The 17,813-nt window shown below is 38.8% G+C and overlaps 1 protein-coding gene across 2 annotated transcripts in view; it reads right to left on the bottom strand.

Annotated features, from left to right (window-relative positions):
* Nucleotides 1-10,161: 10,161 nt before the first annotated feature.
* Nucleotides 10,162-17,813, bottom strand: part of rcor1 (REST corepressor 1) — a 107,351-nt gene continuing 99,699 nt past the window's right edge. For both annotated transcript variants that reach the window (XM_020532668.2, XM_020532670.2), the window contains 3 exons: nucleotides 15,810-15,867; nucleotides 15,476-15,702; nucleotides 10,162-12,400 (listed from right to left, as the gene is read on the bottom strand). In XM_020532668.2, the coding sequence (XP_020388257.1) occupies nucleotides 12,359-12,400; nucleotides 15,476-15,702; nucleotides 15,810-15,867 (327 nt within the window). In that variant the 3' untranslated portion in view covers nucleotides 10,162-12,358. The remainder of the gene's footprint in view (nucleotides 12,401-15,475; nucleotides 15,703-15,809; nucleotides 15,868-17,813) is intronic.

Here is a 17,813-nt window from a genome sequence, read left to right as displayed (position 1 = left end):
GACTAAGGTAGATGAGGACCTAGACATGATCATTATCACAAAAGAGGTAGTGTTGGGCAAGCTAATGGAGCTAAAAGTAGAGAAGTCTCCTGGCCCTAATGGAATGCATCCCAAGGTACAGGAGTAACAGCAAATGCACTCGTTGTAATTTTCCAAAATTCGCTGGACTTTGGGGCGGTTCCAGCAGATTGGAAAACAACCTATGTGATGTCACTGTTCAAAAAAGGAGATAGACAAAAGATAGGAAATTATAGGCCAGTTAGCTTAACTTCTTATTGGGAAGATGCTTGAATGTATCATCAAGGATGAAACAGCAAGACATCTAGGTAGAAATTGCCCTGTTGGGCCAATGCAGCATGGGTTCATGAAAGGCAGGTCTAATTTGCTGGAATTCTATGAAGTCATTATGAGCGTGGTGGACAATGGGGCCTCAGTAAATGTGGTGTATCTGGATTTCTAAAAGGCATTTGACAAGGTACTGCACAAAAGGTTGCTGCATAAGATAAAGGTGCACAGCGCTACACGTAATGTATTAGCATGGATAGAAGACTGGTTAACTAACAGGATGCAAAGAGTGGGGATAAATGAGTGCTTTTCTGTTTGCCGAGCGGTGATTAGTGGTGTGCCTCAGGAATCAGTGCTGAAACCACAATTATTTATAATTTACATAGATGATTTGGAGTTGGGGACCATGTTAGTGTGTCAAAGTTTGCAGATGGCAATGACTGATATAGCAAAGTGTACAGAGGACTCTGGAAGTTTGCAGAGGGATATAGATAGTTTAAGTGAGTGGATGAAGGTCTGACAGATGGAATTCAATGTTGATAAATGTGAAGTTATCCATTTTGGTAGTAATAACAGTAAAAGGGACTATTACTTTAACGGAAAAAAATTGCTACATGCTGCTGTGCAGAGGGACCTGGGTGTACTTGTGCATGAAGTGCAGACGGTTGGTTTGCAGGTAATTAAGGCAAAGGGAATGTTGCCCTTCATTGCTAGAGGAATTGAGTTTAAAAGCAAGGAGGTTATGTTACAGCTGTAAAGGGTGCTGGTGAGGCCACACCTCGAGTACTGTGTGCAGTTTTGGTCTCCTTATTTGAGAAAGGATGTACTGGCACTGGACGGGGGTGTCGTGGAGATTCACTAGGTTGATTCCAGAGTTAAGACGGTTTGCTTTTAAGGAAAGTCTGAATGAACTGGGATTACATTCATTGGAATTTAGAAGAATGAGGGGGGAATCTTATAGAAACATATAAATTTATGAAGGGAATAGATAAGATAGAAGCAGGGAGGTTGTTTCCACTGGGGGGGGGGGGGGGGGGGACTAGAAAAAGAGGGCATAGCTTCAAAATTAGGGGGAGCAGATTTAGGACTGAATTGAGGAGGAACTTTTTCACCCAAAGGGTTGTCAATTTATGGAATTCCCTGCCCAGTGAAGTAGTTGAGGCTTCCTCATTGAATGTTTCTAAAGCTAAGACAGATAATTTTTTTGAATAGTAAAGGAATTAAAGGTTATGGTGAGAGGGTGGGTAAGTGGAGCTGAGACCATGAAAACGTCAAACATGATCTTATTGAATGGCTGAGCAGGCTCGAAGGGCCAGATGGCCTACTCCTGCTTCTGCTCCTCGTTCTTATGTTCAGCCAAAACAGCCTGCCTGATCACTAGTTCATTCATTATGTACATGCTGCACAAGAGCAACTTACCAAAATTCCTTCACAGGCATCTTCCAAACCTACAACGGCCAATAGCAAGAAGAAAATAGGCAGTATCTCATTGGAATCAGCAACTGCATTCTCCCCTCCACACACCATGCAGACTTCAAACTATATTGTCATTCCTTCATTGTTGCTGGGTCAAAATCAAGCCCTCCCTCCCGGAGAACAGGTTAGGGTACATGCTCCACACAAATGACAATGGCTCAATAATGGAGGTCTCCACCATCCCCAAGGGCAACTAGAGATGGGTAATACATTCTGGCTATGTCAGCACCAATTGCATGCCAAGGATGTGATTTAGAAAGCTGATTTATAAGGTTCAGAACATTTACATTCTTAGGATAAACCATTCGGACATATTTGACTTTTAATTCACTTTATTTGAATTTATCCAAATATGTTAGAATGTTAAATTCTTTAAACTCATTAACTAAGAAAAGTTGCAGCTGAAGAGGTGCAATTTGACACCAACAGCTTGCTTATTTTTGTGACATGCCTTTTATTAAATTTGTATTGAGAAATATTTGTTATAGCTTGCATCTGTCGTTTCTCCCATTTGTGAGGCAGTTCACATATTAGTCTTTCAGTAAAATGCCTGAATTGCTTTTAATTCAATTAACTGAAATCTTGTGTTAAACATAGAATAAAAGACACATTGTTAGGCCCTCTTGTGGTGCAGTGGTAGTGTCCCTACCCCGGTATTGGGAGGGCCAGGTTCAAGTCCCATCTGCTCCAGGTGTGTTATAACGTCACTGAACAGCTTGATTAGGGGAAAAATAGATTGGATAATAAAATAAAAAGTCCTGAGATTTCTTTAAAGATTTTGAAACCAAAGTGGACTGCAGCTAACAAATGCTTGTGATAGTAACAATGCCAGGTTATTTGACAATGTTGCACACAACAGGAAATGGTAAATTCAAAGCAGTCGGAATTCAGGCAAATGGAGAGATTAGACAAAAAGGAGATGACAACATGCACTCATTCGAGTTGTGTCAAGGGGGTGATATATTGAATGTGGTACCAGGGTTTGGTCTTTGCAATACTTTCATTTCTAATGCAAAGTGGCTAATTGAAACTCATTGCCAAGTGGTCAAATTTATAAACAATGTAAAATATTTTGATGCCACTGGGAACTCATGAAAGTTTTTGATAGAACGTAGAACGGCCCTAACCGCAAGCTAGGAGTCCTGGCTTCAAGTTCCAGCTGCACCGAAAGTGTGTCATAACATATCCGGACAGGTTGGTTAAAAATATCTAAAGACATATCCTTCAGATGCAGGCAGTACTGACAGGCAAGGATTAAAAATTGCACATTTTTGAAACTTTTTGTTTGAGGAAGCAGCAGTCATACTGCTTGGCTTATTGAGAGGTACGTGACTGTAGCAACATTAATCTGAATTTAAGAACCGTATAACATTATCCTCACATCTGTGATAATTCATGGCTGTCAGTAAATCAAATCAATGGTAATGAGTGAATTGTGCTAATTTATCAGGCTAAAATGTTCATGAACTCATTGAACCAAAAGTAACAGAATAAACATTGATTCTCCTACAAGTTCAGGTCTTGGACTATTTAATCAATAGTATCAACTTCTGTGAAATAGAACTGTTTTATGGTAGAGTTGTTTAAAAAGCATATGATAAAACAGGAATCCAGCCTAGTTTATTCTCCTGTTAATGTGCAAATAATTTTTGTAGCTCTATTCTGTAGAGAGACCAAATGGAATCTGGGTGCAATTGAAATCTGGCTTGTGATGCCCATAATGGGTTTTGCTTGTAAGTATTCAAATCGGATACATACGTTTTTACTGGTGGTGGGTGGTTTAAAAAAAAAGTCAAGGCAGTTTTGTTGGCGGGAAGCTGCACAGCAAAACTTCTGGGTTAAAAAAAAAAGCAGATCCATTGGGTCCCTTATTGCACAGTGGTAGGTTCCCTGCACCTGGACCAGGGCTCAAGCCTCACTAACTCTAATAAAGTGTGAAATAGCATCCCTGAACAGGTTAATTAGAAAAATTAAAATAAGGTAGGGCCTTGTGGCGCAGTAGAGGTGTCCTTACCTCTAAGCCTGGCAGCTCAAGTTCAAGTCTCAACTGTCCCAAATGAGCAGGCTGATTCGATTTTGGTGGTGGGAGGTTCCCAATTATGAGAAAATACTTCTGGCTAGAGAGAAAAAAAAAGGCAGATCCGATGCTCTCTGCCTTCAGAGACAGGCAGGCACCACAGGGGGTACAGTGCTTGATTTCCCCCTCCAACTCCATTTTGATTTAGTCCCTTCCTGTTCTCCACACCCCACCTCTCACCTCATCTCACCACTAATGGTTTGCATTGCCCATAATGGACTTGGCTTGTAAATATTTAATTGACTATATGGACGATTACTAGCTACAAGGGGGGGAAAAAGCAAAGAAAAAAAAGTCATGGTGATCTTGGTGTGAAGCTAGATGAAAACAGCAGGCCAGGCAGCATCAGAGGAGCAGGAAAGCTGACATTTCAGGTCTGGACCCTTCTTCAGAAATGGGGGAGGGGGAAGGGGACTCTGAAATAAAAAGGGGGGGGGGGGGTGGACGGTGATACAAAGTGGATCGTGGAGCAGATAGGTGGAGAGAAGACGGACATGTCAAGGAGGCAGGGATGAAGCTAGTAGAGGTGAGTGTAGGTAGGAAGTTGGGGTGGGGGTTGGTCAGTGAGGTGGGAAGAGCAGATAGGTGGGAGAGAAGACGGACAGGTCAAGGAGGCAGGGCCGGGGGGGTGTGGGGCTGGTCTTGGGATGAGGTCGGTGGGGTGGGTAGATTTTGAAACTCGTGAAGTCCACATTACAACCCAATGGTCTCAGGGTTCCAAGGCGGAATATGAGGTGCTGTTCCACCAGTTTTCGGGTGGCATTGTTATGACACTGGATGAGGCCCAGGATGGGCATGTCGTCCAAGGAGTGGGAGGGGGAGTTGAAGTGGTTCACGACTGGGAGGTGTTGTCATTTGTCACGACATTAATACCTGGGATAGCAAGTAATGTATCCAAGTTCAGTGATACAAAGTTAGGTGGAAAAGTAAGCTATTGAGAGGGCAATATCTGCAAACAGATACAGAGTGGCAAGCGAGCAGATGGAGTAGAATGTGATGAATAAGAAAGTAGAATTCATAGAATCCCTAGTGTGGAAACAGGCCCTCCAGCCCAACAAGTCCACATCGACCCTCAGATCATCCCACGCAGACACATCCCCCTGTAACCCAACTAATCTACACATCCCTGAACGCTACGGGCAATTTAGCATGGCCAATCCACCTAGATTGCACATCTTTGGACTGTGGGAGGAAAGCGGAGGAAACCCACGCAGACATGGGGAGAACGTACAAACTCCACACAGTTGCCCGAGGGTTTCACACACGATACTGAGTATGGTGCTTATCCACATGGGTCTGCTCAGAAGAAAATCTGTAGAGAACAGTACATTTTACTGTTTTCATTAGCTTCCTTGAGATAAGAGCCCAACATTCTAATATATTTAAAAAAAAACTGTGCAAAATCTCAGATGTATAATATGGCACCTAAATCCTGTTGCTTTACTACAGCCCCTAGACATCTACCATACGAAAATATTCCGATCAGTCTTTCTCAGATTTACGTGGATCATCTTGTAATTCATTATTTAGAAAAGGCAAGGCCATGGCCAATGAAATTCAATTTGTCTACATACCTGTTCAACTTTATGTTCCAATGTAGCTCAAGTCCTTTAAATATGATAAAAAGGGAATCACCACTTATCCACATCCTGTCAAATTCCTACACTGCAGAAAACAACTTTTATTTTCATGTAAGGTTGAGGTCAGCAGAAATAGCCAACAAGAGTACTGAGTTGATTGGGAGTTTCCTAGAATATCACGTTGTGGATCCAACCCAGGATCAAGATATTTTGGATCTGGTGATGTATAGATGGTAGAGTAAAAGATAAACAGCGGCCATAAAACTGGGTAGAATTCAGTGTTCAGTTTGAGCAAAAGAGAAATTTGGGTTTCACAAACAACTGTACTTAAATTTTAAGTACAATTACAAGAGGAATGAGGGCAGAGTTGGAGTGGACTGAGCAAAGAGTTTAGCTGCAAAGACAGTACAGAAACAATGGCAGATATTTAAGAATGGCTCACAGCAAGGATATATTCCAATGAGAAAGGAGGATTCTAATAAGGGGATAAGCTAACGATGGGCTAATCAGGAAAGTCAAGGATAGCATCAATTTGAAAGAAAAAAACAACATGCAATGTAACAAAGATTTGTGATAAGCCAGAGGACTACAAAAGTTTTTAAAAAACCAAAAGAATTTAAAAAAATTAACAAGATGACAAACTTTGAGGGTGAACTTGCAAGTAAAATCAACATGGACTGCAGGAGATTCCCTAAACATATAAGAAGGAAGAGAGGGACTAAAGTTAACATAGAGAACAAAGCTGGGGAAATAAAGGGGAACCAAGAAAAAGCAGAGGCATTTAATAAATACTTTGCATCAGTCTTCTTAGTAGACTACATTAAACATTCCAACAAATATTAAATAATCAAGGGGCAAAAGGAGAGGAAATAAATACAATAGAGGAAAATGGCTCAAGAAACTAATGGAGCGAAACACCAATTAATCCCTTGGATTGACTGGACGCATCCAAGGATAGTAAAGTAATAGTTACCGAGACAGGGGATGCACTGATTGTAATCTTTGAAGAATCCGTGGAGTTGGGAAAAGTCCCAGAGTATTGGAAAATTGCCAACATAATAATTTTTTAAAATGGTGAGAATACAAGTTACAATGTTTGTTGCTGGGAAAATACTACAGTATGTTATAAAGGCTGTAGCGGAGCATTTACAAATACAAATTATAATTTAATATACACATTTAGGAACATGAGCAAGCCATTCACAACCCCATCGAGCCTGTTCCTTCATTCAATTAGATCATGGCTGACCTGTGGCCTGATTCCATACATCTCCTTTTGGGCTATATGCTTTTATACATTTGCCTAACTAAAAACTTCTCGGATTAGAATTTTAACAACTGATTCTACATCCACTGCTGTTTGTGGAACCAAGTTCCACACATCTACCACCGTGTGTGTGGAGAAGTGCTTCATAACATCTCTCCTGAATGCTCTGGCCCTAATTCTTAAACTATGGCCCCAAGGCTCTGGAATACCCAAATAGTGGAAATAGTTTATCTACCCTGTCCTTTCCTGTTAATATTGAAGCCTTTGATCAGATCACCCCTTAGCCTTCTAAATTCTAGAGAAAACAGGCCTAATCTCCCCTCATAACCCCTGAAGTCCAGGTATCATTCTTGGAAACCTACATTATACTCCCTCCAAGGCCAATATATCCTTCCTAAGGTGTAGTGCCCAGATCTGTTCAGGCTTTTGCAACAAAACTTCTGCAACCTTGTACTCTAGTCCAGTAAGACAGCATTCCATTAGCTTTTTGATTATTTTCTGTATCTGTTCATGACATTTTAAAGATCTGTGCACCTAATGCTCATGAGCATCCAGTGTATTTAACTTCATACCATCTAGAAAGTACCCTGATCTTGCCAATTGTTGGAAAAACCCATCTGGTTCACTAATGTCCTTTAGGGAAGGAAACTGCTACACTTACCCGGTCTGGCCTATATATGACTCCAGACCCACAGCAATGCGGTTGAGATTCAACTGCCCTCTTAGCAATTAGGGATGGGCAAATAAATACTGGCTTAGCCAGTGATGCCCAGGTCCTGTGAATGAATTAAAAAACTCTTTTCTTGGTCCAGAGTGGATAACTTCACACTTACTTAGATTGAACTTCATCGGCCACTGTTTTGCCCATTCACTTAGCATAAAATTACAAAAACTACAATTATCTACACTGTCTACAATTCAGTCTTTGTGCCCTCAGCAAATTTGCATATACAACCTTCTATACCATTATCCAACTCATTAACAATGAATGTGAATAACTGAAGCCCTAACACAGATCCCTATCACAACCTGCCAATTCTGAGTAGCTACCCATTAGCCCTACTTTATTTCTTGTCACTCCACCAATTTTGCAGCCATGTCGATAATTTGCCCTCAATTCCATAGCTTCTACGTTGGTCAAGTCTCTTGTGGGACTTTATCAAATACCTTCTGAAAGTCCATATAAACAACATCTAAGACATTATCTTGTCTACCACCTTATTCACCTCTACAAAAAATTCAATGAGGTTGGTCAGGCATAACCTGTCATGAATTCATGCTTACTGCCCCCAATCTACTCAAAATTTAGTGTGCTCAGTTACCTCATCCTCGGTTATAGACTCCAACAACACCGTAGATGGTAAACCAACTGATCTGTAATTCCCAGGTTTTCCTCTCTCACCCTTCTTAAAAGGTGAAGTGACATGCAATTCTGCAATCCAGAGGGATGACTCCTGTATGTAGGAACTCAAAGATTATATAGTCAGGGCATCTGCAATATGCTTTGCTACTTCCTTTAAACTCCTGGACTTAAACCATCAAATCCTGGGGATTTGTTATTTTTTAATTCCATTAGTTTCCTCATTACCAATGTTTTATTTACATTAATTTTATTCAGTCCCTGCTCCCAATCCACTAATTTCCTTGGGACTTCCTGCAAGTTATCCTCACTGAGAAAAACATAATCACAGCCAGTCTGGTTTCATGAAGGACAAATCGTACCTTTTCAGAATTCAAATAAATTTGTCAGGTAACAAGCAGGCTGGATAAAGGCAAAATAATGGATGCACTTTATTTAGATTTTCAGCAGGCATTTGATAACGTACCACACATTAGGCAGATTTAGGCAAGAACCCATGGTGTTGAAGGGAGTATATTAACATTACAGGGGACTGACTAATGAATAGAAGAGAGTGTATTGGTCTAAGGAGGGCACTTTCAAGAGCGCAAGCTGTAAACAGTGGAGTACCATACCGGATCAGTGCTGAGGCCACAATTATTTATGATCTATATTAATGATTGGATGAGGGAAGTGAAAGTACTATCACCAAGTTTGCTAATGACAAGATTAGGTGGTGAGGATAAGAGTCTGGAGAGGGGTACAGACAGATCAAGTAAGTGAACAAAAACTTGGCTGATGGAATAGTACATGGAAAAAGCGGCAGGAAGAACAGAGCTGAACATTTAAATGGAGAAAGACTTCAGAAATCTGCAGCACATAGTGATTTGGGAGTCCTTGTGCATAAATCTCAAAAAGCTAGCATACAAGTTCAGCAGATAAAAAAAGAGAAGGTCAACAGAATGTTGGCCTTCATTTTAAAGGAAATGGAGTACAAAAACATGGAGATCTTGGCAAAACTTGGCAAGGCACTAGTCAGACCACAGTTAAATACGGTGAACAGTGTTGGTTCTCTTATTTAAGGAAAGCTGACCAGGTATTGAAGGCAGTCCAGAGAAGGTTCCTTAGGTTGATCCTGGGTACGGAGGGACTATCTTACAAAGGACGGGTCAAGTAGACTGTGCCTATACTCATTGGTGTTTATAAGAATGAGAGGTGACCTTATTGAAACATACAAGATTTTTTTGTGAATTGACAGGTTAGACGCAAAAAGGTTATTTCCCCTCGTGGGAGAGTCTAGGACCGATGACCCCATACTTTTATTAAAAGGAGGCCACCCATTTAAGACAGGAGGAGGAGGAGGAATTTCCTGAGGGTAGCAAATCTGTGGAATCCTTTTCCACAGAGAACTGTAGAGACCGGGTCAAAGTATATTCAAGGTGGAGACTGACATTTTCTTTTTTAAAAATAAGTTAGGAATCACGTGGGATGTAGGAAAAGGCAGGAAAGTGGAGTTGAGGATTGTCAGATCAGCCATGATCTCAATAAATTAAAAGAACAGACTTGATGGGCCAAATGATGGATTGGGCCTATTTCTGCTCAAATCCTAAGGTGTTATCAATCATCATTTTGGAAGATATTCTTTTAAAAATCTATTTAGGAAAACTAAATTATTTAGCTCTTTTTCAGATTAGAAACTTTTTGGCTTCATACTAGTCAGCTGCTTTGCCAGCTAGCCATGTTTACTCCCACATTTTGACAAACCGTTAACACATCCAACCTGGCTTGCATGGTCCAAAACATCCTTTTGAAATCCATTAAGTTCCAAAATCCCATCAGGTTCAGTGACAGTATTTCCAATTTTGCAACAGATTATCTGCATTAAAAGTGATACACTTGATTGCTGTTTTTGCCACATAGAAGTGCTCTGATTATTTAGAAGGTCTACTGAAGTGAAATGAAATTCCATTTCAACATGTGAAAAATTAATACAAATCCTCCTGGGTACAGTATTCCTACCAATAATGTCATGAGTTTCCACCTTTTCAAATGTGTATGTACAGCTTTAAGTCAATCAGCTTTTTAAAAATAACTTGCACACAAATATAAAGATATAATAAATCTGGTCATATTGAGGCACTGTTTAAAACAATGGTTTATTTCTTTGTAATCATCCTTTTCATGTTACTTTAGTTGGTTATTGAGTCAGAAAGAAAATAATCTAGAAAGAATAAAACAACCATTTGTAAGCTTACTTAGAATTAAACAGCCACTTAGATTTCAAATTTAAAGATGAAACAAATAACAGAACTAAAAACAATGCTGTCTTGTGAGGTGACCATTTGTTCCTCAAACATCTCAGCACACAAGGTACTCTATCACTACATTTTGCCCACATTAAGAAATGAACTTTTTCCATTGTATTTGAACAACTGCTTTTACTTTAGTGAAGTTAGTACGTGCTGTGCTCTGGTAACATGTATCTTCATGACATGCAATGTAGAATTCTGTTTTGTTTAATGTGATTTGTAGCACAGCAGTTGTGCAGCAATTGTCAAGGCACCTAATGTGTGTACTTGATGTGATTTTGTAGTTTTGTTTTTCTCAAAGTAAGTTATTTCAAGCAATTTCAAACATAGGTTTTGACCAATGTTCCAACTGACATCATGTTTCATAATTCTTTCTCTCCCAACCAAAAAGTGATTAGTTAGCTACTTGATATTTACAGTTATCATTGTTATATTACTGTTCCAATCTTTACAAGCACAAAAAATTGTAAATTTACTAGCATTTTTACAATTTTAGTCTTAGAAAAATACAGGGATTTAATGTTATTTCACTGTAGCAAAATTTGTGTGCATATTGAGAAGTTAGAAGTACAATTTTATACAAGTGGCAAATACAGTTTTCCCAGTTTCCATTGTTCCTTTGCTGCTGTTTAATTTGCACCCCTTCCCCTCTTCTTGGATGCAAGGATATAATGTGAAATAATAAAGTTTCTTAAAAATTTAAAGTTACCAAGAATGCAGCGCAATATCCAAAGCAGTATTGTAATATTACCATTTCTCACTGTGGAACCCATGGTATATATGCTCAAAAACCTTAGAAATAATCACATAATTACCTCAGTTAAAATTAGCAGTAACAGGCAATAAAATATAAATCTGCAATATAAACACACTGACTTTTTAAAAAAAGAACATCATCCTATTGAGCACATCAAGAGGCTATATAAAAACATGCTCAATTTATTGCAAACTAAATCCTTTTTTTTTTGAAATTCTGGCAAACATTACTACATATATCAGCAGCAACCCATAAAGCAAATTTAACAAACTTAATTTTAAAAATTCTAAATGCTGGGATATTACTCCCAGAAAGGACTAATAAAAGGTTTGAATTTCGGGTAAATATTGATGTAGAAATTGTAAACACCCATTCTTACACAGAAACATGCATAGACTCAAATTACTTTAATAAACCCAATGGGTCTGTATAGCATGTTGAGCTGAACCCATTCCATGCTAAATAAGAAAGAATTCCTTATGGTTAGCACAACAGATTATGCAATGAGTTTGACAATTTAGCTGTGCCATTGTTCAGTACCTGAATATGATCAGTTTCAATCCAGTAACTGCAATATTCAAGTAAAAGGTGTCGCCATACTTGATGTTGAAAGTACTATTCTAAAACACTGTACAGCAAAAAAAAACCAACTTAAATAAAAACAGATCAATTTTTCTTTTCATGAATATGCTAATAAAAGACCCTAATTTACCTTCAAGTTTCCTCAGACTGAGAGGTATGTTTAAAGTCTACAATACACAGTCCAGACTGCAGTTTAACAAGTACCCAATAATTTAGAGACAATTCAGACATCCATTTCCTGTATGCCAGTTAGCATGATATACCATCCTGACATTCACATTTAATCATAAAAATCTGCGGGGAAAGTAATAAAGATGCATCCAATGGCAGTCATAGTTCCAAAAATATACAAATTATTAATGCCCTGGAGACATTAGTCATGAACTGCTTAAGTGGAGATTAACAGACATTCACAAACACTTTTGTGAATTCTCATTTTGTTTTTAAAAGTATGATGTCAAATCAAAAATTTTTCTATGACTTCCAGGAGTAGCAGAAGCTGTCCTGGTGGCAGAGACAGGGTAAGGCAGAAGCGTCCATTTGCAAACATTGTAGCTTTTTTGGTGTCAAGCTAGCTGGTCCTGATGGGTTTGTGGAGGTGGTTGGTTGAAGTTTGGCATCATTGGATGGCCTGGACTAAACAGTAGTCAGCATAGTATGTTCAGATCACTGACTGTGCATTACTCTCAGGATGCAGAATGATATCTCACATCAAGCACAGAGCGAGTCTGAAAAATATTGGTTTTAAAAAGTAGTTACATGTGCAGAATTTCAGAAATAATTACACAAAATTTAAGGACATCATCAGCAGCACAACAGATTTTGACAGCTTAACTATGTTTCTCCCTCTACAGATACTGTTAGACCTGCTGAAAATTCCCAGAATTGTGTTTTTATTTTAAGCTTTGACCAGGGTCATCACAACCTTACCTAAACTGACATACGTAATTTTGTATGTCATATTGAAATTAGTGCTCAAAATCAAAATATTACAGATGCTAGAAATATTCAGGAAGTCAGGCAATATCTGTTCATGAGAAACAGAATTAACATTTCAGTTTGATGACCTTATGTCAGAATGGGAAAATGGTAAGAATGCAATAATTTAAAGCCTTCGTGAAGTTTTGTAGCTTGGATTGTGGATGAGGTTGTTGGCTTATTCATCAAGCTGGCTGGTTATCATACAGCCTATTAACTTGGGTTATCTCACTTCCGGCTCTGTTCTGCATGGGTTTGTATATGGGCTCTAATTTTCAACCCGTAATGCAATTAACAAACATGTGGAATTAGACCCCATATACAGACCCATGCAGAACAGAACCGGAAATGACATAAGTTAATAGACTGGATCATATAAATACTAAGCGGAATAGAACAACACCGCTTCATCGGAGGTTGCACCGATGATGTTACCCAGCATGGTGATGAAACGTCTGTACGACAACCAGCCAGCTCGGCGAGCAATCAACAACCTAATGCAATAGTTTTACAAACACAGGAAATAACGTAGCAGGAACAGGCCTTGTTGCTCCTTGCTGCTCCAACCTGAATGGATTTGATAGGATAGATGCTAAGAGGTTGTCTCCCTTGGCTGAGAAATCTAGGAGACAGGCACGGTCACAGGATAACGGTTGATCATTTCAGACAGAGATGAGAAATTCCATGGTTGAACACTGGGCCTTAACTCTACAGTTCCACCCATTCTTCATAGCTCTTGATTCCTTGAGACACCAAAAATCTGTCTCAGCCTTAAACATATTCAGTGATGCAGCATTCACAATCTTTTAGGGTGAAGAATTCTGGAAGTTCAGTGAATCCAAGTAAAGAAATTTCTCCTTAGTTCGGAAATTATGAGACTATACTTCTCTTTCAGATGGTTATAATGTCAAGTCCCTTCAGAATTTTCAGGTTTCATGAGATCACCTCTCATTTTTATGAGCACCAGAGGGTACAAGTCAAACTTACTCAGCCTATAAATGGGTCAATGCTCTCATTCTAGAAACCAGTCTAATGAACCTTCACAGCGTCCAGTACAAGTATATCCTTCCTGATGTATGGAGACCAAAGCTATACACCAATTTCAGTCATTATCTCCCAATGCCCTGCACAACTATCTGAAAAGCTCTTTACACTTGTACTCCAATATCCTTGCAATAAAGGCCAATGTCATTTGTCTTCCTAAATGCTGGTTATATCTGTACATTAACTTTGTGATGTTTTGAGTTTTAAGCAAGCAGACACGCAGGGAAAGAGAGAGGAAGAACAAAAAGGAAAGGTCTTTAATAAAATGGAATTCATAAATGGTTAAATCATGTTAGGAATGACAGTCCAAAGCGAAAGGTAGGGGAGAAGGGAGCAAAAATACAGAGCAATACATGGTTCTAAGGGAAGAGGGAAGACAACAGCATAATATTACCAGCAGTCAAAAATGGGAATCATGGTCATGATCTAAACTTGTTGAATTTAATGCTGAGTCTGTTTAACTGTAAGGTCAGGCAATATTCGTAGAGACTGAGCTTCATTAGAATAGTGTAAGAGACTGAAAACAAACTCAATGGAAAGAAGAACTAAAATGACAAGCAGCTGGGAAATCAGGGTTAATTTGCAGATTGAATGGAGGTGTTCAACAAAGCAAAATGACCCAGTTTACACTTGATCTCCAGAATGTACTAAATATTGTATTTGGTGCTTGCAGTGCAAAGTATCTTTTAGGTCTAACCAAGAAGCCTCAGTTTTAGAAGAAGCATAACACAGATGCTAGCACTCAAACAAAAAATGCTGGAAATACTCAGAAGATCTAGCAGTTTCTGTGGAGAGGAAGGAGTGAACATTTCAGGTCTGTGACCTGTGAATGGCCTAATCTTTAAATCTGATGGATATGTGCATCCTTCTGATCTCTTGGAATCTACAGCAGATTAGATGCTCATAGTATATTAAGTGCCAATTATTAGAGTCATAATGACAAAGGCAGCCATTCATCCCAATGAGTTCATGTTGGTTCTCTGTGGAGCAGACCAGATTTTATTATTCCCATAGTCCAAAAATAGACAGAAGAATGGAATTTGAGGTGAGGTGAGGTGTGAGTGACTGCCCCGACATTAAAGATGCATCCAAATTTGACATCAAGGATCCCAAAAAAATTGTAACAAATAGGGTTTGAGTGGAATCCAAGTTCAACAGGAAACAGGAAAAGAAAATGAAAATGGAATATCGGGCTTTTATTTCAAAGTGATTAGAGTTTTAGAAAAGGGAGGTCTTGTTGAAACTATAAAAGCAAATAGTCTGACAACAGTTGGAATACTGTCAACAATTTGTTCCTTTTATCCAAGGAAAAACGGACATTGGAGGCTACCCAGACAAGGTTCACTCGATTGATCACGGATATGGGGGGATCTTTTATTTTAATGGGGTAACATAGAGTTGGTTGGACTTGTATTCAATGGAGTTGAGAAGAACGAGAGGACATTTTATCGAAACGTATGATTCAATACAGGGTGCTATGGTGGGACAATGGTTAGCACTGCTGCCTCACAGCACCAGGGATCCAGGTGACTGTCTGTGTGGAGTTTGCATGTTCTTCACATCTGTGTGGGTTTGCTCCAGGTGGTTTGGTTTCCACCCACAGTCCAAAGATGTGCAGGTTAGATGGATTGGCCACAATAAAAAAAAAAAATGCCGACTGATAGACAAGTATTCCACTTTTAGGAGCTACACACATCCTTGTCAAGGATGTTGTACCCAGGCTCCAAAATGCAATACATTCAAGTCTAATCAACTATTTAACGCAAAAGACAGGGACTTGCCTCTTCCTCCTCCTCAGAAAGTTTCATAACATCTGGAGAGTTTTGAGGTTTGTCAGCAATGTTTGCACTTTCTTCTCTGCTACCATGTTCTGCTTCCCACTCCTGCAGAACTTCTTCAAGGTTGAAACGACGGCGATAATTCACAAAAAAGTTTTTCACTTGTACTACTGTCTTATTGCCAATTACATCTGAAATAGCTTGGAAATCCCGGCCATATTTCCTTATTGCTGTGGGTGAGAAAGAACTTGACTAAACAACAATGAATAACATTTTAGTTAACATTCTTATTTTCATTTCATGCTGAAACATAAATCCAAGAATAATGTTCACTTACCTTGCACAGCTAATAGTTGCTCTTCAGTTGTCCAACGAGCATTAATTTTCTGGTTTGCCTAAAGAGCAAATTTGCATTTAGAGTTTTAAAGTATTCCACAACTAATTACTCACTATTGAAGGATAGTTTTTTTTTTTGGCAAATATGGCAGCATAATTTGAGGGCAGCAATGTTTTACAAAGATAAATATTATAAAATGTACCTTTTGAATATATTTTGGCATCAATAATTAGACCAAATGAAGCAAGAGCAGAAGTAGGCCATTCAGCCCATTGAGTCTGCACCACCATTCAATGAGATCATGGCTGGTTTGATAACTCTCAACTCCACTTTTCTGCCTTTTCTCCATAATCCTGGATCCCCTTACTAATTAATAATCTGTCTCAGCCTTGAATCTACTTAACAATCCAACTTTCACAGACCTCTGCGGTAAGAATTCCACAGATTCACTAACCTTAGAAGAAATTCATTATCTGAGATTATATCTTCTGGTGCTAGACTTGACCACAAGGGGATGAACCTTAGCATTTACTGTGTCAAGAACCATACATGTATATTATATAGAATAGCCTTCTAAACTGAGAACAGCCTGTTTCCTAAAACAATTTCTTCAAATTCAAGATCTACCTTTTGAACATTCTACGGACTACCTTCAATGCCAATATAATTTTCCTTGGTTAAAGGGGCCAAAACTGTTCACAGAATGTTGAAGCCAGTACAGCACAAGACTATTTTGCTCTTATTTATACATTTGGAGACTTAAGTCCACTTAAAGCAGGACCTTGCTTTAATCTCTGCTGAAAAACAGCAGGTTTGAAATTGAAAAAAAAAATCAGCATTACATTCAGTGTCAGTCCGCATTTGAACTGGGAACGGATGGAGAATGGTACCTACAATCTTTTAACTCGAGAGGCAGAGAGCTACTGAAAACAGAAAACAATTCAGGTATGTGTTTTAAAATGCACATTTTAAACAATTCTTATTTACTGTAAATCTGTATTCTAATCAACATTAAAACCACAATATGTGACAACATGCATAAAAAAAGTTGAAAATTTGAGTGTTTGGAAAATACATCAATAAAGGCTTTTCAAAATACATTGACTACCAGTAGGGTCCTCGTTTCTTCAAACATTTCGAATTTCCCATATCATTCTAACCTAAAGCTGAGATTCTGAGGGGTGGAAAAGGATGCTGAACATGCAAAGTGTTGCTAAGTTTCTGACAAGTGCCACACTATTTTTCTCTGCATTTCAGAAAACTCTTGGACTTCTTCCATTTTGACAGCTTATTTCAACCTCAAGCTAATCTACCCCATCAATACCGCCCCACCTTCAAAAAATGTCTGCATTTCCAAAACCATATACAAGGTTTCATACAAAATATCATGAACAAAAGCACAAATAGGAGGTAGTCTTCTGACTTGGAAATTAAATTGGTTGGTAAATGGAAGATAATGTTGGGGAAGAAAAAAGGTACAAAAGATTGGGCTGAAACAACACAGAAGAATACCTGTGCAGCTCCTGTTATATAGGATATTTGTGTAGCACTTGTCCCAAAGAATCTGCTCTGGGACCTCAACGTACCACATTTATTTATAACTTGGGTGAAGGATTAGAGAATTGTTATCTGCAAACTTTAATAGACACTGGGTTAGGGGGAACAGCAAGTAATGCACAAGTTACGAAATGGTAAGTCAACAAAATCACAACAAATATAGTTCAATGGAGAACATCCAATTTGACCCCAAAAAAGACAAGTCAACATTTTCAAAATGGCAAAAACACTAGGAACTGTAAAGCAGCAGAGAGGTTTAGGTAGCTAGATATGTATATCAACATATGCAAAAGGAAATCAAATAGTTAATAGGATGTTACCCTTATCTCAAGGGGGCTGGAATATCAAAAGGGCAAACACTACAATTCATTCATAATAGTGTTTTGATCAGATTTTGTGTGAAAGATTGCATTCAATTTTGGACACTGCATCTCCCAAGAATATATT

The sequence above is a fragment of the Rhincodon typus genome, chromosome 8 (genome assembly GCF_021869965.1).
Source record: "Rhincodon typus isolate 14 chromosome 8, sRhiTyp1.1, whole genome shotgun sequence".
Classification (NCBI taxonomy): Eukaryota; Metazoa; Chordata; class Chondrichthyes; order Orectolobiformes; family Rhincodontidae; genus Rhincodon; species Rhincodon typus.
This window is presented reverse-complemented; position numbering and strand designations above follow the sequence as displayed.